The 27840-nt window shown below is 43.7% G+C and overlaps 1 protein-coding gene across 1 annotated transcript; it reads right to left on the reverse strand.

The window, feature by feature from the left end:
• Window positions 1-111: 111 nt before the first annotated feature.
• Window positions 112-27840, reverse strand: LOC114686090 (interferon gamma receptor 1). The gene is given in 10 exon segments (XM_028860726.2): window positions 112-753; window positions 755-1180; window positions 3133-3257; window positions 10414-10440; window positions 10443-10599; window positions 12792-12838; window positions 12841-12966; window positions 15218-15381; window positions 18694-18808; window positions 27682-27840. Coding segments are annotated over 10 exon segments (1404 nt in total). The 5' UTR covers window positions 27767-27840; the 3' UTR covers window positions 112-621.

The raw sequence follows: 27840 nt of genomic DNA on the forward strand, positions 1-27840 counted from the left end.
AATAGAAAATAATTCTACAGCATCAATGCACAGCAATAAGTAATATAAAAAATATGCCCACGTAACTGAAAGATTGGCCCAAGTGATTCAATAAATGAATACCCAAGTAAGTTTTGGTTTCAAAACATTTTACTTAAAAATAACAAGTAATGCTCCATAAAAATATGTACAAACTCCCACTGATACATTCTATCAGCTGGAATTAAACTTTAAGTCCAACTTTGAGTAGCTTTCAGCTTTTCCTTCAAAGTGAGACTTGTAAACATGCTATATACATGAACTTACAATATGAAGACATGTGAAAAAAAACCGTCCAACATGTCCCTTGAGGTGATAAGGACGGAGTAGCAGCGGCTGCAGGAAGCAGGGTTAATACAGGAAAATTCACCGCTGGTAATGCACCCAGAAAGGAGCTCATAAGCAACAATACGTTCCTTTGAAAGAGTCTTGGAGTTTGCGGAGTCAACCCAGCAGGGCCCACAGGTTCCTTACACATGGATCTACATCAAGACATTCCATGTGGTTAATACCAGCTGAGGTACAACTTCTTTCCATGAACTCAAAGCAGTAAAACCACCCAGGGCAATCAGATCCTTCGCCATTGCCCGAACTCAGGTGGTCTCAGGACGGCTCTCTGGCATCGGTTGTGAGTCTATACCCAATCAAAGACTCCTTCCCCTCGCCCTCATCCACGAGCACGTCCACCAGCACGTGTGGTTTATCATAGCCAAAGGAGGCGGGGGCCTTCCGCACGTGGGGTGGGCTCGAGCTCTTCGGTCTTTGTTTCCGGGTTAGTGTGTGGGAGGAATTCCGAGTCGGACATGGAGCTGCCTGATGCCACGAGGCCGCTGTCGGAGCCGTTTCTGGAGTGGTAGGTGGTGATGCTACAGGGTTCCGACTGGTCACTACTCAAAAGGGAAGAACTGCCCCTTTGTATGGAGGTTGGAGGGCTGTCAGGGGCCAACACAGAAGTGCTTCCTTCAGGGTCCATAGCCTTGGTTTCATCGGAAAGTTCTTCACATTCTGTTGCTCCTGGGTTGTCTGGAGCCGTCACTGTGGACAGGTGCTCTTCACAGATCACCGTCTCGTTCTCTAGAACAGCTGGGTGGCACGACGTGACAAGTGATACATACTTGGATTCAGGTTTCGTCTCGGCAGTGGCATTTTTTACCACAGAGAGCTACGTAGAAAGGAAAGCAAGATGGAAAATTATTGAGCTTAAATGCCTGTTAAAAAAGAAAAGGCCAGCCGGGCGGTGGTGGCGCATGCCTTTAATCCCAGCACTCGGGAGGCAGAGACAGGTGGATCTCTGTGAGTTCGAGGCCAGCCTGGGCTACCAAGTGAGTCCCAGGAAAGGCGCAAAGCTACACAGAGAAACCCTGTCTCGAAAAACCAAAAGAAAAAAAAAAGAAAAAGCCTAAAAAGCAAATGATGTATTTCGGAAAACTAGTTAAAATATGCTCACTGCATTTTTTTTTTTCTTGATCTTTTTGTTTGTTTGAGACAAGGTCTCATGTAGCCTGGGCTGGTCCCGAAGTCACTATGTAGCAGAGGATAACCCTGAACTCCTTTGTTCTGCTTTCCCAAATGCTAGGGCATAAAATGTGTGCCACCACGTGGCTTGACTCTTCTATTTATTTATTTAGAGACAAGGTCTTACTATGCAGCTCCTGTTGGCCTGGAACTCAGGCTGGCCTCAAACTCACAGATATCTCACAGGCTGGCCTCAAACTCACAGATATCTACCTGCCAAGTGCTGGGATTAAATGTGAGCCACCACACCCAGCTTGCCTTTTCTTTTTTTTTTTTTTCCTTTTTAATAATTTAAGATTTATTTATTTTATGTATATGGTGCTCTATCTCCATGTACACTTGCATGCCAGAAGAGGGCATCAGATCCCATTGTAGATGGCTGTGAGCCACCCTGTGGGTGCTGGGAATTGAACTCAGGACCTCCAGAAGAGCTGCCAATGCTCTTAACTGCTGAGCCATCTCTCCAGCCCTTTTCTTTGTAATGGAACTTATTTAAGACTGAAAATATGAAGTCATTAACTATCTCATAAATGCATATTGCCTTTTTCAAGCCATCGTCTATGTGTCTGAGGGGAAGCTCCAGCAAGTGTCTTCCCCATGTACATTTCATGTCAGTGACTTGGCATTTCTTTAGAGTGGTGTTTACTTTAACAGACACAGAACATGCTGCGTCTTTCACACATTCTTATTTATGAAATTACTTCCTCAGGATGAATGACTGGAAGGATTATGTAAATGGCTGCTGGGCCAGCAGCTTCCTGGCAAGGGGCATACAGTTACATCTTGACCACCACTGCTGGAGGGTCAGAACCATTTTCCTGCTCTAATGAGGAAGGGATGGCTCAATACCAGGTGGTCTCTTGCTTCCCTATAGTGAGGAGGACGGATAGAGCACATATGTACTGTCTACTTACTGCAGATACAGTCCATCGCCACCTTGGAGACTGTTAATTACAGAAAATCCCACTGCGCCCTTCGAACATTGTAGATATTATTCCTGTCATGTCTGAGTCAACATGCCATCATTTCATTACCTTCAAGCAGTCTTGAAATCATCTCAAGAGACCGAGTATGACTACACTTGAATGTCAAATGTGATAGTTTCACTGTGGGCCATCTTCCCTTCTAAATGCCAACTGTGAGAAGTATCTGCATGTCTGCAGCTCTTCAAAAGCCAACTTTGGGGGGCTCTCCCATATCACTGCCTCTTGGAGAGGCCTAACTAACCCCCATCCTCGAAAGTGGGGCAAGCAAGGTCTTTGCTGGCTCATGAGCAAGCCTCTCCTGTATTGTACATTTACACTGATCGTACTAGAGTGAACTGTTCCTTCTGGACCTTTAGCTCTTTACCAAACTTATCAGTTTTCATCCTGAACATTATAAAAAAGGTACCTGGTGCACAGTGAAATACATGTGGCTTTGGGTATACAGCAGACTGAAAGATTAGTGTCCAGTGAAACTACTCTAACAAGATTAAATAGAATGCCAGTCATCAGAGCACATCATTTTCCTGAAGGATACTTAGTATTGAAGGGACTGTCAAAGAAGGTTCAGATTAATGTTAGGGTGCACAATTAAATAAATAATTAAATATATTACCAAGGACTTGGGTAGCATTATGCTTTTTCTTTTAAATGGATTCTTCTTAATATGCCAATATGCAAATACCAGGACAGCTACTAGAAAGACGATAATAGGTACAACAACCAGAATCCAAATCGAATCTAAAAAAGAAAAAAGAAAAGGCACAATCACAAAGAGACGACAAGACACTCTGCATCAAAAAGTCTTAGCACCAATCTTCAGCAGATGTACATGTCGATGTCATCAGTGTCTGAAGGAACACTGGAGCAGAACTGGGCAATGTAACTGAAAAGTCAGGGTCCCCCAGCTAGAAGTCAGGCTCTTCCCAGGGCTGAAGCATCCTGGGACTACACTGCCATGACACAGGTAGCTGAAACAGCTTCTGAAACATCTTCACGGCCTCACAGCTGGGCGCTACCAAGGGACACAGTCCCCTCAGTTAAAAAAAAGCATTTTAAAAATGCCTTTCCTGAGAAGATATAAATTCTGGCAACATTGCTGATAAATCTTAAAACAATCCAGCCCTGCTCCTCGGAACTCCTTACCACTTATCCATCTGAAGCCTCGTGTGCCTATAGAAACACAGAGGAGCCACCTGCACACACAAGCTCAGGCCCACAGACGAGCATCGCACAGCAGTGAAGACTGTGGGCACACACACCCCCTTTGTGTATTTTGTCCTTACCCTGCTCTCTTAGTCACAAAGCAGCAGCAGCGGCATTTCCCAGAGTCCTCTCTTCTAAAAATAAACAGTAGTCTAAATGTTGTGACAGGTGCGTGTCTCCTTAACAGCATTTCATGACTCTCGTTTCTATTCAAAAGCCCCCCTCTTTGGAACAGTAACCACACGTTACTGCTTAACAAATGCTTACGCCATGTCCATTATGGGCTGTGGTTAAACAAAGTAAATCAGTATGATAGCAATAAATAAATAAATAAATAAATAGTGATTATCAGTGTTGTATTAGAAGTCCCACTGAAATCCCACTGGGCTGAGGAGACAGCACACAAGACCTATTCCTGTGACAAGGGGACAAGACACTAGCTAAGGTACTGCCACCACGCCATCATCACATCAGTTCCTTTGTTTTCCTATTTAGGCTTTTTACAAAATTGGACTTGGGATAAGTGCACCAATTTTGTATATAAGGTAGGATTTTGTTTTCCAAATAGCTTAATGCAAATTAGCACAAAATGCAGTACATTGTTTTAATCCATATTTGAAGCTTTTATGGAATGGCCTGAAAGTTATTAGTACTAAATTTTACATGTCTGGTCTAACATTTCAGCCTAGCTTTCCACCATCCAAAAAGACATCCATTGGACTGAAGGAATAGCTTGGTGGTTAAGAGCACTGGCTACTGTTATAGAGAACCTGGAGGTTAAATTCCCAGCACCCACAAAGAAGCCTACAACCACAGGTGACTCAAGCCCCAGGGGATCTGATGCCCTCTTCTGGCCTTCTCAGGAACTGCATACATGTGGTCCATTAGACAAATATAAAGACAAAACACCCATAAATATAAAAAAAAATTAAAAAAGATTAATGAAAATAAAGGTACAGGATACAAAATCAAAATATAAAAATAACAGCATCGATATTAAATTTGGTGAAAAGAAATAATGGAAACAATCCCCTTCACAATAGCTTAAAAAAAAAAACAAAGCAAAACCTTGCCTAGGGATAAATGTAACCAAGGACGTACAAGACTCTGCCAGTGAAAATTAAAAAAAAAAACATTGGAAAAACAGATCGAAAGAACAAAACATGGAAAGACTTTCCAAATCCATGCATTAGAGTATTGATGAAAACATCTGTACCAGCACTGAAGTCTATAGTTTGAATGTAATTTCCACCAAAATACTAATTATACTCATCACAGAACTAAAAGAAACAATCCCAAAATTCATATGAAATTCACCACAAAAGACCCAAAATAGCCGGAACAATTTTGAGCAAAAAGATCAAGATTGCAGGAATCAAAATGCCTGATTTCAAACTAAAGGGATGGTAACAAAGTGCAGCATGCTAGGAGCAGACCAGCAGAGCGGGGGGTCGAGAAACGAGCCCCGCTAGCTACAGACCGCTAAAGAGGAGACCTTTCAATAAATGCTGCGAAACCCGACGGCCACGTGGAGAAGATAATCCTTGCCACATTTCCCACAAAAATTAACTCAAGATGGACCTAAGAGTAGAAAACAGGAGGAATATTTGAAGACAAAGGAGTAGGTGATGCTCTGGACAGGACACAAAAGACCTTGCAAATGAATTCTGTAAAATCAGGCCTATCAAAGGAAACAGTCTGCAGAGTGAAGAGATCAGGAGAAAACAGCTGCCATTCACTCATTTGATAAAAAGTTAACATAAGGAATTTAAAAAAACGTAACAAAACAAGTAACCCAATTAAAGAATGGGGAAATGAATACACACTCCTGGGACGTAAAATGGCCAACAAATACATGGAAAGATGATAATCGTCCTTAGCCACCAGGAAAATGCAAATCAAAACTGCAATAGCAAATCATCTCTCTAAATGAAACTGGATGGCAAAGAGATCACCGCATGTCCATATATATTGCAGAACCATTCATAATACCTGAGGGGGAGACGAACGGATGAGGAAAATATCTTCTAATGTATAACACACACACACACACACACACACACACACACACATACACTATATATACATACATACCAATACTATGTAGCCATATGTATGAGTTAAAATCTTGTCATTTACAGGAAAATGGATGGAACTGTGGAATAACATGCTAAGCAAAATTGGCCCAACAAGTACAGCGTGTCCTCTCATATTTTGAAGCTTGAAAAAGTCAGCCTGCTTGGGGTACGGTAGGTAGTGCATGGCTGTAATCCCAATACTAGGTCGGCAAGAATGCCAGAAGTTCAAGGCCAGCCTGGTTTACACGGAAAGTGTGGGCCAGCTAGGATTATACACAGAGAGACCTTCTCTCAAAAAGCCAAAGTCATCTAAGTGTAGACTAGTGATGGACGGGGGTGGGAAAGGAGTCTGGAGAAGGGCGGGGCAACAGGGGAGCTGGAGCTGATCAGCACTGCAATGTGCATATGCAGAAATACCACACTGAGCCGCTAACATACACACTAATGCACGGTTACAACACATACAATGGATCCTTGGTCTCTGTATCAGTTCAGTGCTTGCCTGTGTTGCCATAGAGTCAGTTTATGATACCGATCAACTGATAAATTTTGTTGATAAGGTAATTACGCTCATATAATTTAATGGTCCCAAACTAAGTTGAACATAAAGACAGCATTCTTTGGGGGATATGTGAACACGGGAACATTCTTACCTTTATCAATGTATCTATCTACTGTTTTCTTATGACTAGCATGTGGTGATACATTGTGTACCCTAATAAACTTATCTGGGGATCAGATTACAGAGCCAGCCACTAGATCAGACATAGAGGTCAGGCAGTGGTGGCACACACCTTTAATCTCAGCGCTTGAGATCTCATGTCTTTGCTTGGGAAGCAGGCAAGCCTTTAATCCCAGGAAGTGACGGCAGGGTGGAGAAAGGTATACAAGGCCCGAGGAAACAGGAACTAGAGCAGTTCAGCTGAGACCCTTTCTCAGAGTGAGGACTCAGGATTTCAGTCTGAGGATTTGTGGAAACAGGATCAGCTGAGGAGTTGGCGAGGTGAGGTTGGCTGTGGCTTGACCTGCTTCTCTGATCTTTCAGTTTTCACCCCAATATCTGGCTCTGGGTTTTTTTTTTTTTTTTTTATTAAAAGACCACCTAAGATTTGAACAACACTAGCATGTAAATGGGATGCATATTGGTAATGTTTTACATTAAGGAATGACTGACAGAATCTCAGCGGAAGGGTTAAATCTTATCATAAAACATTTAATAAGTTAGCAGAAGTCATACCTAGTTTTACAGGGCTATGATAAAGGCCAGTGTTCGGGTATGTTTAGTTTACACTTGCATTGGTATTCCAGTAAACTGTAAAGAGTTTTGTTTGGGTTTTAATTAGTGTTTTTCTTTCTTTTTTTTTTTTTTTCCAGCTAATGTATATTGGCAAACTGGTGTGGTCCTGGGTTTTGTAAGAGAGCAGGCTGAGCAAGCCATGAGGAGTAGCCAGTAAGCAGCATCCATCCATGGCCTCTGCATCAGCTCCTGCCTCCAGGTTGCTGGCCTGACTGCCTTCAATGATGGACAGTGATGTGGAAACGTCAGTGAAACAAGCCTTTCCTTCTGATTTTCTCCTCAAGGTGCTTCGGTCATGGTGTTTTCTCACAGCAATAGAAACCTGAACTACTGAGAGAGTCTCCAACCAACGTTTTAGTGACTAGTCACAGGAAAATCAACATTTTAGTGACTAGTCACAAAAAAAAAAATCAATATTTTAGTGAAGAATAGTCATAGGAAAGCCAACTAGAGTACCTCATCTTTGGTCAGAAATACTTAAAATTAGTATTGAGAAATACTATATGTGGTATTTTTCACATTGTCGACATAAAAACCAGAGCTCTCACCTTAAAGAGAACAAGACATAGTTTACTCTAGAGCTACTATAAGTGAGCACAGAGCAGGAACACAGATTTCGTTTACCCCAAAGTCCATGTTCCAACGTGAAAGCAGTTTCAGAGGGTTTTCATAGCTTTACAGAACGAAAGCCACCCATCAAGGCAAGTTTAAACTGTCCTGGTGAGTGCAGCCAAGAGGCAGACACACTGAGATGTGGGAGCTATCTTCCAGGTCCACGATGCTTGTGACATTCCTAGCTCTAGGACCGGTGGAAGACAGTGTTCTAAGTGAATAGCCTCTGAGAGGTTTTTACTAACTATCACGAGGTGTGAGTTCAGATACAGAGTGGGGCAAGGCATGGCTGTTCAGAAGGCTAAAATAGCCCAAGACAAAGTAATCTATAACATTCCAGCTTCTCTATAGCACTGAAATCCCCATCAGTCCCTGCAGATAGATACAGCTTCTTTTTAGGAGTTTTCATCCACATGTATTAATTTTATGCGATAACGGGCTTCATTATCACATTGCACATATGTATATAGTGTACTCTGATCATCTCGGATCCCCACCAAGCAGATCCTGCTCCCCACTCCCACCAGACAGGCCAGTGCGGCTGGTCTTTCTCTACCTCCAAGCTACCCTTTGAGATTCTCAAGGATCTCTATTGTCTGAAACACATACGCATGTTATACATACATAGACATATATAAATACAGCCTGCTGAGTCTGGGTAGAGCTGCTGGAAGGTGTATATTTTTAGGGCCGACCACTTGACATTGGAGAAATAGTTGGGAGCTCACGCCCGGCCGGGGAAGGCTGACTGCCCCTCTCTCAGGAGTCAACCATTGCCTATAGTTCTTCTTCCAGGGGTGGGGACTTGGAAGGTTCCACTCATCCATCTTGGCATGTCACGTGGTGTTGCCATTGTTTAGGCCGCCACACTGGTGAGACTTAAAACTGTCCCGCCCCTCTCTGCAGCCCTCCCTGAGCCTCAGGTGTAGGGTTGTAGTTATATCAGTGGGTGCTTGGCACCCCACTCAGCTGCTCTCTGCATCATGGCCAGTGGTGGCTTTTCGTTCCGTAACAGTCTCTGTCGGCTGAAAAGAGAAGCTTCTTTGATAAGGGGCGAGAGCTGCACTTATTATCTGTGGGTGCATAAGCATGGTATTCGGAACAGTTAGGAAGTACACGGGTTTGGGCGCGGGGCAGCAGCAGGCTCTTATCTAGGTTCCACGGCCTCATCGGTCACGGCAGTTGCTACACTTACAGTGCCGGCATGAGTTCCCTTCTACCTAGCATGTCTTACGTTCCGAGTCAGCGGCTGTGGTTATCCCAAGATGTCAATACCACTATTTCAGTTTTGGGGACATCGTGCCATGACGATCACTGCTGTGTTTCATAAATGTCACAGCTGGGCAGATTACTGATTGATTTTCTCTCTTGGAGGCTTGCATAACACTCCTTTCCTTTTCAACTGCCTTTCATTGTTCCCCTGAAAAGCATACTTTTTTTTTTTTTTAAAGGGAAAAGCATACTTTTTTTAAAAAAGTCAATTGAATTAAGAAAAAATTAGTACCTTTTTTAGCATAGAAAAGATATTCTAAAAAAAACTTGAAAATGGGAAAATAAAAAGAATATCATTCACAAGATGAAATAGTCTATAGATTTTAAAAATATTAACAAAGTGTGCAAAAGAAAATGATAAGACATTAAAAAATTTTTTTAAAAATATTCTTCTATTTAAAAAGTGCACTAAAGTGCATAGCCTCTTCATTCTGGGGGGAGGGGAAATCATTGCATTTATCCTGGTCAACACTGAAGGAAAACATGTATAGAGTGAATATGAAATTAAAACCAGCTTGATAGCAAGTCAGTCAGTCTGTGACTTCAACACAGCACAGGGAAGGGCATCTGATAAAATGTCCTCCTCTATGGAAGAGATTCCCTTCAAATCCTAAAGAGCATGCGCAGTACACATAATTATATACACGACACACTGCATCACAGCTGTGTGGAGAAACCCAGGACAAAACCAGGATGCAAAGAAAACCCCAAGCTGTGACTGATGTAACCGTTTCTTCTACCTTTAGAAACAAGCTCCATAACTTATTTGTGTGTGGGTGTCTGCATGCACATGCCAACACACATGAGTGGAGATTATGGACAACTGGAGGAGTTGGCTTTCTTCTCCACTGTGTGTGTGTGTGTCCTGGACCCAACTGAGGCCGTAAGTCTGGAGCAGGTACCTTCACCCACTGTGACATCTTTTTTTTTTTTTTTTTTTTGATTTTCGAGACAGGTTTCTCTGTGTAGTTTTGTGCCTTTCCTGGAACTCACTTGGTAGCCCAGGCTGGCCTCGAACTCACAGAGATCCGCCTGGCTCTGCCTCCCGAGTGCTGGATTAAAGGCGTGCGTCACCACCACCCGGCTTCACTGTGACATCTTTATGGTCCTCTTCTGGCTTTTCTCAAGTTAACACATTGTCAAATTACTACTTGAAACACAGATATTTGTGTACATAATTTCATATATTTGTTACATATCTTTTCTTTCCTGGTCAGCCATCTCGTGGCTTTTTAGTTTGGTTGCTGTAGTACATTTCAATGCCGAGAAACTGTCTTATTTTTAATTAGGAGTTTTTCTGGGAAAGGATTATTGAATATTTTTTAAAAGAAAAGACATGTGCTTAAGTTATAAATCAATCCATTTATTTTCACATTGCCCTATTTCAGTTAACATTCTCTGTCTTCATCTAGAGGGAGGGGCAAGAGCTTACCTTTTCTTGAGTTTTGGAAAAGGGAGTACAGACTTCTTCTGATTTTTCTGTTGTAATGTCCCAGAATTCTGAGTGTCCATTTACTGAAACGCAGTATCTGGAATCCAGTTTGGACATTGAGATGTTGAACTGGCACAGAGTTTCACTGCAATCTTCTATATCAATGTTGTGACTTGTATAGAGGATCTACATGGAAAAACAACAATAAGAAAGTGTATGCCTTCTTTAATCTGAGGGGGGAGGAAATCATTGTATTGATTAAACGTTGAAGGAAAACATGTATAGAGTGAATATGAAATTAAAACCAGCTTTGATATCAAATTATAAGTTGATCTGTGACTTCAACCCAGCATGAGGAAGGACAGTTGTTAAAATGCTCTCCATGGGAACAGGTATTGTTTAAGACTTGAAGAATAGAAATGTTCAGGGGCTGTGGAACTAGCCAATACTTACGTATGCAGTTCCTAGAATACCAGAAGCAGCTGGAGAGAGAGGAAAGCGTTTCACAGGAAGCATAAGAAAGTAGCTACATGAAGGCCTCAGGGTCTCTGTGCAGTAAGTACATAAAAAGGTCCTAAGTACGTTTGTAGTTCATTCATCTACTAGCTAGAGCCCATGTTCACCCGTGCTCGGCCTGGACACACAACTCCCATGGCGTGGGTAGGTATCCAGTGTGGCCTGTATATTAAAGGGCAGGAGTAGGTCATTTGGGGTTTAGCCCTTGAGGGCGCCTCGTCCTGGCTACTCCTGCCTCATGCTCCAACATGTCTGTCCAAGCATCTGAAGCCAGGTGACCATGGACTGAACCTTCAGAAACTGAGCCAAAATAAACCTTTCCTGCTTTAAGTTGTTCCTGTCAGATATGTGGTCTCAGTGATGGGAAAATAATGAACACATAGCGACATGCCCTTGAAATGTATTGAGATTCCCCCCACCCCTGCTACCACCTCCCTTAACTTCTGCTCTGCTTTGAGATGAAATGTCTCGTGATAGTGGTGTATAGCATGGTGCCTGCCTCGTGTGTATGGCGTCATGGGTTTGGTTCCCAGCTCGGGGAGAAAGGGAAAGAGTGGTCATCACCTGTACACGTGCTGCTGTGACGTGCTCGGAGCTGAGCAGATGCAAGCATCATCCTTTGTGTCTCTAAAACCGACACTTGGTAAGCTGGTTGTCCTGGGTGTTCGTTCAGGTGACTAATACATGTGTACTACAGTGTCGGTTTAATGTGCCTAACAATTCAGTGCAGAGAAGAGGTAAGAACTGTAACAGAAAGTCAGGAGCACTGTAAGATGACTCCTACAAGGAACAAGGAAAAACCAACTGAGCCACCCGAAATGGAATTATCTACTGCGTACGGAAAGAATACAAAGAGGAGCCGACAACCCCTGAACCCAAAGAGTAAGCAGGAATGTGCCAGAAGGAAATGGTGAAGGGCATTCTGGGAAAGTGCATGGAACTTCCAGTGAGCCAGGGGCAAGCAGCATCTTGCTCAAGAGAAGAAAACAAAAGCCACGCCCCCCATGCCTGCTCTGTTTACACCTGCCCCCTGGACCCCTCCCCCTAAGCTCATTGGCCCTGGTGCTGTCCGCACAGGCCAACTGTGCCTCTGTAGAGATCTCTGCCTTTCCCAGGTCCTATGCTTCAAATGATGTCCCCACGTACAGCTGCAGGGACCAGCTTCTGACCCCAGCGTTGGCTCCAGCTGTCACCTTTCCTGGGAGGGTCCTCTGACCCCTCCACCCAAAGCCACGGCTCCACCCCTGCAGGCTGCCCCCACCCTTCTCTGCTGCACCGGGATATCCCGAGTTTTGTTTGTACCGTTCGCTTCTGTAGTTCTGTGTACTTAGAAGGCACATCGTATGGTTTTGATAACCACTACACAAATAAACGGTGACACCGAGCAGAACGGAGGGGGCACAGTTTGAGTCAAAGTATGGACTCCAGACCACTGCCAGAGGAATGCAATTATATCAATTATAAACTGGCTAGTTTACCTTTCAGAAATAAATCATGGCTGCATATTATTTTATATACTGTACATTATTAGTAAGGGAAAAGAAAAAAAATCCTAAGATGATCCCCAACTCACCAGCGGAAACAGGTACATAGAGAAAGCAACATTCTAGAGAGGGCCCTGCGATTAAACACGCAAAGAGAAAACTTGAAGGCATCAGCTGGCCGGCGTTGGCAACTAACTCCATACTGGGCCCCCTGCAATAGTATTTACGTAGTTTGTTTTTTCCTTACCAGAAATCCATGACCCACGAATCTGCTCTGCATATGCATGAACAGCAGTCTACCTTACAGTGTATGACCGCAGCTTGTGCAAGCAATACCATGATTCCTATATTTAAAAAAGAGAAAAGAGGAGCACACACCTCCCCACTCCTGTTTCTTTGCACGTATATGGTGTAGTAGAAGGTGTGCAGGCGCTTTCATCCTCAAACATGATCCCACGCCTTTCTCCGTTTACAATAACGGCCGGGTGAAACACATCGACAGTGAGCTGCTCCTGCCTCCTGATGACGGCCAGGCCAGGCGGTCCAACTTTCCCTGGGAAGAAAAGGAAAGTATAATTCCTCCCAGCACAGCTACTAAATCCCCCCCCCCCCCACCAATCAATGGATGCATTTCAACAACTCTGCGAAGATCTAGAAGACATTCTAAGAATCCAGTGTTGAATAAATCTCAGATGAGAAGCTCTCTTGCCTCAACTCTGCTTCAGTGATTTGATTTCACGTCTGACTTTGTCTTTAGGAAGGTACGATTAGCCAGAAATGTTGGTTTTTAGAAGATGAATAGGCTGGGCTGGTGGTATGCGCCTGTAAGGCCGCCTGCTGTTGAGAAGGATAGCGCGGGAGGATCATTATGCTCAATAGCTGCTTGGGCTGAAGAATGAGTCTGAAACCAGCCTAGGCAAATCAGTGTCAAAGTAAGAAGTAAAACCAGAAAGCTGGAGATGTAGCTCCCGGGTAGAGCACTTGCCTAGCAACGTAAGGCCCCAGGTTCATTCCTGAGCTCTCCACCCCCACGTAAGCATACAAAACAGAAACTCAAGGAAATACCTTCTCTTTTATCCTTATTTTTTGTAGCTTAATAACCTGTTTTCTAAAAACTGTTCCTGAAAAGGCCCTTATTTATTTATTTTTTTATTTATTGTGTGTATGAGTATTTTGCCTACATGTATGTCTACATATCATGAGCATGCATGGTGCCTGTGGAGGTCAGAAGAGGTCTGGGACTCCCTGGAACTGGAGTTACCGGTGGCTGTGAGCCGCCATGTAGGTGCTGGAATTACAACCAGGTCCTCTGGAAGGACAGCCAGTGTTCTTAACCACAGAGCCATCTGTCCAGCTCCTGGAAAGTTCTTTAGTTATCTACCTCACTGAAACCCAGTGTCTTTAACACCCATGGGTGTCTGGCAAACTTCTAAAAAGTTTGCTCATGATTCAGTTTTTACTGTGAAAATCGGAACTGGAGACTCAGATAGTCTATGCACAACCTCTGTGTCTCTGATGTATGGGGCTTGTGTGGTGAACGTTTGTATATGCTTCTCATATGTACCATGCACATACTGTCTTCCACCCAGGTCTGGTGTTGACTCTTCAGTGTACCTCAGGCATACTTTCTGGGACACAGTAGGTCCTTGATAAAACTGTGGCAGACAAATCTGACATAAAGATGGCATGTACCAGATGAACCCAGAGAATAAAAATTCCTAAAGTAAGCAAAGGAAGGTTCGGTGGAAAACCTTGAGTATATATATCAAAGAGTTGGGGGCAGAATCAAGGCACGTGGACACCACAGGCATGCCAGCGTGGAAGCAACCAGGCACAGAGGGGAGGGAGGGAGGAAGGGAAGTTGGAAGGGATGCCATCAGGTCTATCAGACTAGGCATAGGCTAAGGTGGGATGTCCCGCCAAGACTATAACTGATACTGAACATTCTGGAGCTGGAGTGAGAGCTGAGACCAGTAAACTATAGGTAGGATGCTGGAATGGCAAAGAGCTGAAACCTGGGATTCAGAGACAAGAAAGAAGTCTACACTTGCGTTTCTTTGGGACAGACGGACTTCAAACTCTTCACTAGCCTGAAACTTCAAACTGTTCCCTGAGCCTCCTGACTGCTGGATGACAGGTGTGGGCCACCATCACTGGCTGGAAACTCTAAAGTATTATGTTAATGTATGTTACATTGGTATTTATGCTCCCAAGGTCTTCAAGGACTTAAGGGAGGTAGGAGGAATGAAGTCAGCGGCCACGTCCTCTGTGATCTAACTTTGAAATAAATTTCCATCAGACAGGAAGGAAAGGCTGATGTCTAGCCATGCTGAACAGCACTGGTCAGGCTTTGAATGGACTGGATGTTAAACGGTTTTCAAGCGGGAAAGCGAAGGCCAGTTTAGTGCTATTTGTGGGGCCTAGAAGGAAAAGACATTGGCTCCTTAAATTCTATCATACGCTTACTAGACACTTGTAGCAACCATCAATGAAAGCAAACATACACAGAAGTATAAGTACTTCAGAATTAAAATGTATCCATGTAGGGACAGAGAGATGGCTCAGTGGTTAAGAGCACTGGCTGCTCTCCCAGGGGACCCAGGTTTGGTTCCCGGCACCTACATGGTAGTTGGCAAACACCTGTAATAGCAGCCCCAGGGGGATCCAACGCCCTCTTCAGGCCTCTGAGGGCACCGCATGAATGTGGTGCACATACATGCAGGCAAAGCGCCCATACACATAAAAATAAATAAGTAAATAAAAATTTTAAGAAGTTACCCATGCATACAATCTTACTTACTTACCCTGTCGGCACATAATAAACTCTTTTGACAATGCGTAGGCAGATTCTTTCTGTCCAAGAGTAGCTTTAACTCTGGCCCAGACAGACATATCGGGATCTTGAATTTGTTCATAGATATTACAATGATGATCAGAAATGTTGATGCAGGCATCAACCCATTCGTTCCTAAAATGGACAGGAAGAGTACACATAGGAAACCTTATTACCACACAAACTTTAGCCATTCATCTGTGTTTTGCTTTGCATCCAGCCAGCTGCTTGGAAGGGCTGAAATAAAATAAGACAGAGAAGGCAGATGAAAGAAGAAACCCTTAGTCTCGAATGGAACGTACAAACCCAGCATCCTTAACCCAAAAACTCGGAAATTCCAATGGCTCGAAAATTCAAGGCGTTGAGCACCCATTTGATGTCACAGAGGAAAAACGCTACACCATGCAAAGTTGTTTGTTTCCTGTATGAAATTCATTGTTCAAAATATCATAGAGACAAGGGGACTAGATGAGTGACAGGAAGTTTGTGGAGCATGTGCAAAGCCCTGGGTCCAATCCTTACAAAAATTATCCAATTTAAAAAAATGGATAAAACACCATAACCAATTACAACAGCTACTTTCCGGCTCTATGTGGATAAAGTATATATGACCTAAGTCTCATGTTTACACTTAGGTCCCACCCCTGAGATATCTACTTAGGTATATATAGACCTTTCAAGATCTGAAAAAAGCCAGAAATATGAAATACTTCTGGTCGCAAGCATTTGAGATAAGGCATCCTTAACCCTCGCTCTAAATTCCTTTGTAAGAGACAGAACTCACACAATACATTTCATATTTAAGTTTTAAAACCATTATGGAGCCCGTTAATACAGATGTGAGTCAATTACAAAATCAGACACATTACAAAAGCTCTTCATGTGGTCAGGTTTTTGTTTTGTTTTAGATTTATCTTTCTAGTAAAATGTACAGGCATTACAGGGAGATAACACCTAAGGTATCAGCTTCACTTGACAAAACACAACATTTTAGAAGTTCCTGGTTCACAAAAGAGCTTTGCATTTTCCCAACTTCATCATTATTTAATGATAATATGGATAACGGGGTTTCTTTCTTATTTATCATGTTCTTATTGATACTGCTGCTTAAGCTGTCCATCCTCCGGCCAGTAAGAGCCTGCTTCGAGACGGCTATTGACATGTCCCCATCCTCTGTTTCGATCACGAGGGAGACTTTCTAACTGCTCTTCTGTCTTCCCAGGCTGGGGCTGTTGCTTGGAGGTACAGTGCTTGTTTATGTGAACAAGTTGGACCTCAGCCCCACAGAGACGAAACAAAAACCTGCTAAACCAATCAAACAAGTTAAACTCCCTCAACTCCCTGTAAAAATCTTCATTTTGTTTCTTGGCTTAACCCTGGAAGCCGCAACTCTAAATAAAACATGAGGCTCTCCCTATTGGTTTCCACAGCATTGCTACCCATTCTTGCAGGAGGACAATCTCACTGGCTTGAGGGTTTTCACTCGTGGCCCTTCTTTTCCCAGACAACACCCACACAGACAGTTCACATCTCATTCACCTTCTCCAGTGGAGCACAGTGCATCTGCCTTACAGAACTTACCTTTTCTCTTCATTGAACAACATAGTCTGGAAGCCACTACATTTAGGTCCACAAAATATGAAATTTCCTTCATATTTTACAGCGCTAATTCAGTAATCCATTTCTGTAGCAGTCATGTGGAATCAACAGATCTAAAAGCGGACCCTGGCTGGAGAGACAGCTCAGCCAATCAAGTATTTGCTGCGTAAAACAGGAGGGCCTGAGTTCAATCCCCAGAACCCACGTTAAAGAAACAAACAAGCAAATAAACGAACAAGGACTGACATTTGAGGTTGTCCTGCCCTCACATGTATGTGTGTATACATGCACACACTACTGCATACACACACACACACACACACACACACACACACACACACACATGCAACATGGGAGCTGGTGGTGTAGCGCAGTGGTAGACGGCTTACCTAGCCAGTGTAAAGCCTTGGGTTTGATCTCCAGCACCACAAAAAAAACGTGCCCAGGCAAGCATATTAAGTTTTGTCAGATAAAAGTTCTTCCCCCAGGGCCAGATCTATTTCCATTCACATTAATTATGCATGAGGGTTTCTGTCTCTCACGGTTTTCAAATACGGTATGTTTTCAGAGTTTAATGTTTCTGTCAATTTACTAAGTGACTGTGTTGGAGAGTTTTATGCCAACTTCACACCAGCTAAAGCCATTTAAGAGAGGGAACTTCAGTTAAGAAAATGCCTCCCTAAGATGGGTCTGAACATAAGCCTCTGGGGGGTTTTCTTAATTGGTGATTGATGGGGCAGGACCCAGCCTATTGTGGGGACACTCCTGGGCTAGTGGTACTAGACTGAGCAAGCCATGAGGAACAAGCTGGTAAGCAGCACTCCTCCATGGTCTCTGCATCATCAGCTCCTGCCTCCAGATTCCTGGTCCTGTTTGAGTTCCTGTCCTGACCTCCTTTGATGATGAACAGTGATCTGGAAGTGTAAGCCAAATATACGCTTTCCTCCCCAAGTTGCTTTTGGTCATGGTGTTTCATCACAGCAATAGAAACCCTAACTAGGACAGAGTTATAGTAACTAATAGCTCTTGAAATATCTGTGGACTTGTGTAGAATAGGATATTCATGTCCTCATGGTGTTTTGCCCTACAGGTTATTTACTTAAAAGAATGTACAATGGATAGATCTGAGTGGCTAACACCTTTTTCAAATGACCAGGCTTCATGTTACCATGCCTGGGAAAAGCATTCACTATGATCTGTATGGTCGATAAAAAGATTGCCTTCGTAGCATGCCTATCAAAAGTTGCTAACTTTGGGCTGGAGAGATGGCTCAGCAGTTAAGGGCACTGGCTGCTCTTCCAGAGGTCCTGAGTTCAATTCCCTGCAACCACATGGTGGCTCACAACCATCTGTAATGAGATCTGGTACCCTCTTCTAGCCTGCAGGTGTATATGCAGACAGAACATTGTATGCATAATAAATAAATCTTAAAAAAAAAAAGTTGCTAACTTCAATTAAATCATGAGAAGACAAATCCACATTGAAGTCTGTTTTTCCATTTGAGTCCATTTGACCTCTAAGTATTTAATCTGAGATACCGCTAAACTACTGTCAAGGTGGTGTTTGCCCTCACCGACATTACTTCAACGCATTTGGGTATTCTTTGCTAACAGCTAATAAATCTTAGTTTCCTAAGAGACTAGAGAGAAATCTTGGAAGGCAGCAGTACTTCTGTACTTCACTACTGAGAAGAACTAGTCAGCATCCTGAGCATTTTGTGACATCCACAGACAGCTGATTAAAGTTCGGTGGGGGGAAAGGAGGGATGATGGAGGAACACAGAGAGTTACGGAATATGCAGAGATTCTGATCAAAACAGAATAGAAATAATCAATGAACAATACTCACCCATAGTTCTTGACCTGTGCAGTAAAGACAGGAGTCTGTGGCATGTCCGGGTATTCCCAGCACAGGGTCGCGTCCAAGTTATAAGACTTAATTAGAACATTAGTTGGTACAGGCACTGGAAGAGATTCAAAAACAACACGGGTCACAGTAAGAAAGGGACACCAACGACAGAAGACCTTAGCCAATGACATGTTAAACAAACACGCACAGGAAACCGGAAGTCAGTCCAGCAGATACTGAAGTCATTTCAATCATGGCAAACTCATAAGATGTGTGTTAATGAAAATGTACAGAGGAGTTCCGATTCACTTTAGGTTACGTAAACACCCTCATAACGTAAGAGGTGATGGCTAATCCTCAATGTCGTCTTGAATATATTTAGAGTGACCAGTAGAGAAACATCTGCATGTGTCTTCGAGGGTGGTAGTTTCTGGAGAAGTTTAGCTGAGAAGGGAAGACCCACCCTGGATGTGGGAGGCATCATTCTAAGGCAGGGATTCTTAACCTGTGGGTTGAGTCCCTTTGGCAACTTTTATTTATTTATCTACAAAAAAAATATTTACATTGTGATGCATAACAGTGGCAATATGACAGTTATGAAGCAGCAATGAGAATAATTCGATGGTTGGGGGGGTCACCGCAGCATGAGGAACTGTAAAGGGTTGCTGCATTGGGAAGGTTGAAAACCAGTGTTCTAAGGGGTCCCAGACTGAATAAAAAGAGAAAGGGGTGGGGGGAGAAGTGAGGATCGGCTTCATCTCTCTCTTCCTGCCTGGGTTCCATGCGACAGGCTGCCTCCTACCCTCTGCTGCCACCCTGCGTCCCTACAACAAACTGCAACCCCGAGACTGTGAGTCAAAGCAAGGTCTTCCTTCCCGAAGTCGCTTCTGTTGGTTTATTTTGAAATAGCAATGGGAAAATGAACTAATATATACGGGAAACACAAAGACAGCAGGAGACAATCAATTCCCACACCATTTCAGTGGTTCCGATAAAGAAACGCACTGCCTACTGTAACACCAATCATTTATTCACTTCATCGGAAGCACCAGAGTTTTCAGGATTTGCCAGCACAGACTGCACTCAATGTCTGTAGAAGAACCGGCCGCACCAGGGCTTCCCACTCCTGTTCTAAAATGCCACCAGGCTCTCAACACTGCCTAACGACAGCGGAAGCATCCACTGGTCATAACAGTTGAGAAACAGTGCTTCGTATGTTTACAATTTTAAGCAGCTCTTTACTGTTTGGGAGGGGAAATACCTAACTTCTGTTATGTATCAACGTAGGGTGAGGCTTACGGCAAAGACTGAGATTATGAAGGTGGGGGATGGAGTGGCTGTCCCCAGATCCAGACGCTCAGCAGATTTCCTTGATCTTTCTGGGGCCATTAGCCAGACAACTGCAAACTATCTACTGTGCTTCCAGAAACACCACAGATGCATGCTGGGACATCAGTACCTATCAGCTTTGATTTCCTAAGCAACTTCCTTGAGAGCAAGCCTAAAAATAGCGGTCTCGCCTGGCTCCTTTCTCTCCTGTTTTTGGTAAGACTGCCTGTGGCCATTCGCAACCCAGAAACCTGGGCTCCTTTAGGAGGGGGTTCTTTCATAGGGTGTGTCTGTACATCAACCTTCCCAAACAGCCCAGTTCCAGTTAATAATCCATGGCTTACGAAGACATAAAAGCTACTACTCCCTCCCAGAACAATTGTACTCCCAGAACAATTCAACATTAATACACACATACACACATACACACACACACACACACACACACACACACACACACACACACACACACTCACTCTCTCTCTCTCTCAAGCCAAACCAACACACTTAAAGAACCGGGTGTGGGGGAGCACACCTGTGATGCCAGCATGTAAATGGAGTTTGAACTGGAGTGTTTAGAATTCCAGGGCCAGCCAGCCTGTGAGATCTTAGCCTGAAAAACCAGGTCAGGAGGGGGATCATAATGAATCTCAACCACTTTCAGAAAAGCCATTTCTCAACGTCAGCAGAGCCTGAAAATGTCAAACCATTGGTTCTCGGTTCTCACTCTTTCTGTGAGAATTTCAGACAGACACATGAGGCTTGGGTCAAATTTATCCCCACTCCCTCCCCCCATCCAAATCCCTCATCACCAGGTTTTGCTCCCAATCCCAGGAGCTCTTTTGTGTTGTTTTTAAGGGCACTGAGTCCCTGAGTGCCGCCTGTATGTACATGGGTGTAGGGCCGTCTGCTGGGGGCAGCCTGGGGGGAGGGAGGGAGTATCCCTGAATAAAACTGACACTCCCCTGCCCCCAAGAGCCACCAACTGCCATGAGCTCCTCTGTGAGGGGGGTGAGGAGTGGGGGGGAGGTCATGAGCTCTTCTCCCATCCAGGCTGGGATTTTGAATAGCTTGACCTTTCTCCTAAAAAACAAACAAAACAACTTGTCTTGGAATAAACCTAACCAAGGAAGTAAAAGACCTGTACAATGAAAACTTTAAAACAATGAAGAAAGAAATTAGACACCAGAAGAGGAAAGACCTTCCATACACATGGATTTGCAGGACTGATATTCTAAAAATGGCCATCCTATCAAAAACAATGTACAGATTCAATGCAATCCCCATCAAAATTCCAATGCAATTGTTCACAGAAATTGAAAAACAATCTTAAAATTCGTATGGATGCACAAAAGAGCCAGGGTAGCCTAGACAATGATAAGCAATAGGAACACTGGTAGAGGTGTATCACATTCGCTGATTCCTGACTATATTACAAAACTATCACAATACAAACGGCACAGGACCTGAATGAAAACAGAGACATTAATCAAATGAATAAAACTGAGGATCCAGATGTAAGCCCAGGCTTCTGTAGTCACCTGTTTTTGACAAAGAGGCAAAAAAAAAAAAAAAAACTATACCGAGGAAAAGCCAGCATTTTCCACAAATGGTGCTGGACAAAGTGGACAGCTGCATGCAGAAGAGTTGAGGCTAGACCCTCACCTCCCGCCCTGCACAAAGCTGCCAAGGGATCAGGGACCTCAGCAGAAGGCTTGGTACCCTGCCTTCTTTTCAACAGCCTTTTCCAGAGTTAGTCTGTCAGCATTGGCATTTTGGGAAGAAAGGAGCCAAAGCCAGGGGGCGCCTTCAGCACTTCGCTCAAGCTCCTCCTGGGCTGGCTCACACAGCTCACTCGGGAAATGCAATTTCTACTAGCGCATCCTTAAAGGCCATAGCCGCTAGGCCTCCTGCCTCCACAGCACAGGGATGCCCCTCCTCCCATGTCTAACAAGCTCTTTACTGCCTTTTAAAATCTTTTAATGTTTGTAAGATTTATTTTTATGTGCATGAGTGCCTGGTGCCGGTGGAGGCCTGAAAAGAACGCTGGATTCATCGGATCCATTGGAAGTGGAGTTACAGATGGTTGTGAGCTGCCATAGGGTGCTGGGAACAAAAGCTGGGTCCTCTGCAGGAGCAGCAAGCGTCTTTAACCCCTGAGGCATCTATCTCTCTAGCACGCAAGATCCTCTTTTTTAACTCTTCCCAGTAGAAATAAATTTCTAACTGTACATACTCAACATGAAATTCCTGCCTTGAGGAGAAGGCACATAGAAAGGATCACACTGTAGATGTAACGAGCATAGTAAAAAAAAAAGAAAAGAAAAGAAAAGAAAAGGCCTTTTCGACATGTAAAAACAGCTTCGTCAGGAACCCCACTACACCCAAGGCTGCACCTGATAACCACAACCCAGTGACATCACTCCCTCAAGATAACAGACACACAACTGGAACTCCACAGCGCCCACTGGACAGCATATAAGCAGAGACCAAGAACAATGCCCTGCTCTGCACATCTGGAGAGACATCACCTTGACCTGCCCTGTGGCTGGAAGAGTTGTCCCCAGGATCCTGACCCTCCAATCAGAGTCCTCTGTTAGAGACTGGACCTGACCTTCGGCTAAGATACGTGGCACAAGTGAGCAGCTTTGGTCAGATAAGCTTAGGACTAGAGATAAGAATTTAGAGTGTGAACCTTGAGTGATGACCCTCATCATAATAAAATATGACTTACTAACTATGTGTATCTACTTTCTTGATTGAGACAGTAGCCCAGGCTAGCCTTCAAATCACTATATAGCCCACATCAAGCAAGTTTCAGTGGATTAGAGCAGGAATTACCCCTAAAGAGAAACTTTTGGTTATTATACCAAAAGACATCACCTGTGGTTTAATATAACCAGAAGAGAAACCATGTGGTTAGGTTATTAGACACCACTTTTGTCTTTGTCAAACCTACATGACAACTGTCACGAGGTTTCAGATTTTATCACCTGACCTTTAAATTACAATGCAGAGTAGTTAAAATAATTAAGGCTCACAGCAAACTTCTATTCCGGATATATTTACATTGTATAAATAATAACACATGTAGAGAAAGCAAAGAGGCGTTATTATCTATGGAGTTTAAGATTATGCTAGAACAGTTTCACAAACTAAAACAACCTTACAGATTTTGTGATCTCTTGAAAACAGACAGTTTTCTGTAACTTGTTTTCAGAGAAGGGGTCGGAATTATTTGAGGATCTCACTCCCAGACTCCTTCAATTCAAAACCAAAGGTCATTGTAAAATGAATCATCTGGGCCCTTTTCCAAGAGACTGGCTATCAGAGCAAAGATCTGCTGGCTTGTAGATGGGAAAAGCATGGGACATCTCTGTTTTCACCACAGTGATTTCTTACTGTAAACTGAGAAACTCTGGAATGAGAAATTTATCTACAGAGAAAATACCAAGGTTTCATTATTTTTGTCAAAATAAATTTATGACTACCTTCTCCCTCTGGAGTGGGTCATTCACAATCTGAGGGAAGGGCTGTTTTTCTTTATGCATTTCCACTTCTATTTTGGGAGGCAGCGGCATGCTTTGGGGTTAAGCTGAATAGTGGTACCTTGAGTGGTCTTCCTTATCACTTCCTTTGCTTGGCAGTGACTGAACCCAGGGCCTTGTGGATGCTAGACATGTGCTCTATCACTAAACTATAGCAGAATCCCCTGGACTAATTTATTCTAAAGTTGAAAAATAGTTTGGGAACTGAAAAAAAAAAAAGCAAACTGGCCCTTTCTGTTAAAAACAAAACAAAACACAAGTAAATGGTAGAAAATGAGTGTTAGATCCTGAGCAAATTTTAAATTTCTTTTATTGACCTAGATGATTTTTTTAAAAAAGCCAATACACATCTTCATACGTAACTAGAATAATTTAATATTTAAAATTTTCTGTTAAAGTAATGATACACAACATGTTAAGTGATGGTGATTTTCAAGTATATAAAACTCTGAGAGGTTACATCTCAGGTAGTCCCCGAGGCCATTGTATGAATGACATAGGATGAGGGTACATACTTTATCAAGGAGAAAACAAAGCTTCAGGGAAGGTAGGTGGAGACGATGATGCAGTGTGTCATTTGTTTTAATAAACATCCTTGCCACTGTTTAACAAAACAAGGGCTATAACCTCCACATACAAAGGGCCAGTGGAGATGATGTTTTCTGATAACTTCACAGGAGTCTACTTCACGCAATGGTGCCGATTTTGGGCTCTGTCACAACTGTGCAAAGCCACCGTGAAACCTGAATAATATATTACAATAAGTCACTTCTGTAACTTCTGTAACTCAGACAGGGCTAAAATGGATATTGGGTATTTTGATTATGAATCCCTGGGGCAACTAAAATAAAGATCCCCCTGTAATTAAAAAAAAAAAAAATCACATACGAACCAATTCCTTTCTCTCAAGAAGTCACTTCATACTGATCAAAATCTCATTCTGATTACCTGTGCAATTAAAACAAAACCATCTACATTACTGCCATGTGTTGCTATATTTTGTATGTTAGCTTCTAAAAGCTATTATTTGTTTTCAGTCTCTTAGGGTTTGGTTTAGAATCAAAATGTCTTCTTTCAAAATCTGTAGGGATTGTGAATCAGAAGTTCACACTTTAAAGGAACTGGTGCTGTGGCCTGGGGGTATAATTCCAGCACTCACAGGAAGGCTGAGCCAGGGAGTTCAGTTTGAAACTAGCTTGGGTTACATAATGAGATACTACCTCAAAAAAAAAGTATACAAACAAATAAACAAAACAAGCATGGGGAGACAACAGAAATCTAAAGAAATGCACTTAAGAATCTAATATCCTGAAAAGAGTGAAAAAAAGAGAGAGGAGAGCTGCCTCACCCTGTATTATAAAATGCTAAGGTGCAGTTCAGAAGGGCACCGATCTTATCACAGGGGGCAGGATTTGAAGACTTGAAAACCATGAAGTCACACAGAAGGCACCTCAGGAGGAGGAAGTGCCTGGCACTCCATCTAAGGCACTGCCCCTGACGGGCAGCTGTATCAGTCTCCACCCACCTCCAGAGTCCAACTGACTCTGCCTTCTCAGCGTCCCTTCAAAAGGTCCCCTCTCCTCCATCACACAGCCATTTCTCGAGGAATCCTCCTGACACTTGACATTGAGCTCCAGCCTAAGGGGCTTTCTTCTTCAAGCTACTGTAAATGAAGCCTGGCCTTTCTAAACAGTGTTTTCTGAACCTGCACAAAATCACCCCTTGACCCCAGGAATGGTGGGCACTTTATATTCTTGGTTCAGGCTCTTCACTTCTGTCAGGAACACTATGCTTCTATTTTTGAGAATTCCACGCCACACCTTTCAACAATATCCTTCCCACACCAGTTGGCACCCAAGGAAAGCTAAGGAAATCAGAGCTTCCCTTCCTCTGGGATTTTGTTCCGATAGAAGTTGCAGGATTTTAAAACTCAAAGGCTACCGGCACCCAGCACCCATGATTCCTGCCAAGTAGGGAATCCGTCCATGACCAGGTCATTAGAAATGAGAAATGGTAAGTTGTAGCTTTCTTGTGTCCCAAGTGCTAGCTTCCTGAGCCAAGCTGAAAGCTCTTGTTTTCTGCTTAACTCTGGCTTGGATTCTCTGAACAGTTCTCTTTTGGGTTAAGCCAGCTAAAGCCACGTTTCCATCCCTTGCTGTTACACACGGCACAACTTTTAATTACTTCCTTCTGCTCCCCTGACACACATTCTATGATAAGACACTTACCAACCTGCTGGCTTGGCATGCCACTTCACATCCCTGCAAACACGATTCTTTCTAGGCCCCTGGGTTAATGTTCTCTGTGAAATCCTCCCAGAGTCCCCTAGATGGGGTGTGGGACCCCTATCGTGGTTCCCAGCAGCCTGTGAGTAAGTTCAAGTTCTTAGCGCTGTGTACTGCAATTGCCCACAGTGACAGGCAGCTTGCCCTGGGTAATGGCTGCTGGCAGGGTGGTTAAGAACGTGGACTCTGCCACTTAGGAAGCTACCTCTACCTCTTGGGCAGCCCTGTGTGCCTCACTATGGATGCAGATACCAGCAACACTACGTGGAAGGTGAGAACATAGATCTGTTATGCCCTCTGCTAAGACAGTGCCCAGCACTCAAAAGTCCTAACCAAGGTTTGTCTTCCTAGCCCTTGTCTATTCTAAGGGATGACTAAAGATTTCTTTGCTTGACAGTTTTTTGTTTTTTTCCTCGAGACAGGGTTTCTCTGTGTAGTTTTGGTGCCTATCCTGGATCTTGCTCTGTAGACCAGGCTGGCCTTGAACTCAGAGATCTGCCTGCCTCTGCCTCCCCAGTGCTGGGATTAAAGGTGTGCGCCACCACCGCCCAGCCCGACAGTTTTTTTTTTTAAATGAGTGCATCCTCTATTTAATTAAAAATGTTAAGTTACCAAAGATAATAATAGATTTTAACACAGCATTTTCATACATACTACATACATGTCATCATACCCTCTAATTTGGCCCCCACTTGCTCCTGCCTCTTTGTTTCTGGTCACCTGCCTACCCTGAGGACTCTCCCTTCTGCATTCACGTCCCATGTGTTTTATTACCCTGTTTTGATTTGTTTCCCCTCCCTCAAGATCTTTCCCTCCCCTGTCATGGTCTCCTTCACACACACACACACACACACACACACACACACACACACACAATCTAGGGTCTATTTATGGTAAGATAACATAGTATTTGTCTTTCCGAATCTGGCTTAGTTCACATAACACAACTAACACTATTCTGATTCCATTTTTCCCCCTGCAATTATGACTTCATTTTTCTTTATACCTGAGTGGAATTTCATTTTGTATATGCATCTCCTTTTCTTTATCCGTTTTTTTCTGGTGACTGACGTCTAGGTGGCTTTTTCCTAGCTATTGTGAATAGTTTTGCTTGACCTTTGAAGATCAAGTCAAGGCGGGGCTGAATGGGAATGTGGCACACCTAACTGGATGGAGCTCCTTGAGTTAAAGAGGTTGGATGCCCCCAGGCCTTCCAGCAGCTACTAACTGGGAGCATCTCAGACACTTAAGACAAGGGACTGGGAGGGAGCGGATGATAAGTTTTATTGCTCTCTCTAGAGCTCTAATCATTGAAAACTATCCCTAGCACGTATTCCCAGGTTAATGTGAATAAGCAGGTGAAATCAGAGGCTCTGAGCAGTTACACTATAGAAGAACCCTTGCATCCCAAACACTTTCACACTTAAAAGCCAGACTGACAAATCAGAACTACTTAATATCAGTCGGCCCATCTTTCTTCTCTCCCACACAAAGGTTTTGGACAACGGAAAATAAAGTCTATACACAGTGAGCCGCACACACCATGCCAAACGCTGCCCTGGAAACTAAGTATCACAGACTAAACTTCAGCCACTAAAGGTTTGTGCTGTTGTGTTGGCAAAGAAGAAAGAGGCAAAGTGGCGTGTAAAACCACCGTGAGCCCGGCGCCCCTGAGGTCCCTGGACTCGAGACTGCTTTGCTAAAGCGGTGCAGCCGACTGGGAGGGACTTCCCGGCCGGGAGCTCCGCCTGGCCTCCTGCCCCAACCCTGCCCCAACCCTGCCTAACCCTGCCCCAACCCTGCGCGCAGCGGCTCGGAGTCATTACCGGAGGGCGGCTCTGGATTCTCCAGGCTAGTCACAGCTCCGCTCCCGGCCTCCGCAGACAGCATCAGGACCACCAGCAGAATCATGCTGCTAGCTGCGGCTTGCGGGTCTATCCCTGAGCGAGAGACTGCTTTCACAAGATTCCCCGCGGCCTCTGCCC

Source organism: Peromyscus leucopus, chromosome 8a, assembly GCF_004664715.2.
Source record: "Peromyscus leucopus breed LL Stock chromosome 8a, UCI_PerLeu_2.1, whole genome shotgun sequence".
Lineage (NCBI taxonomy): Eukaryota > Metazoa > Chordata > Mammalia > Rodentia > Cricetidae > Peromyscus > Peromyscus leucopus.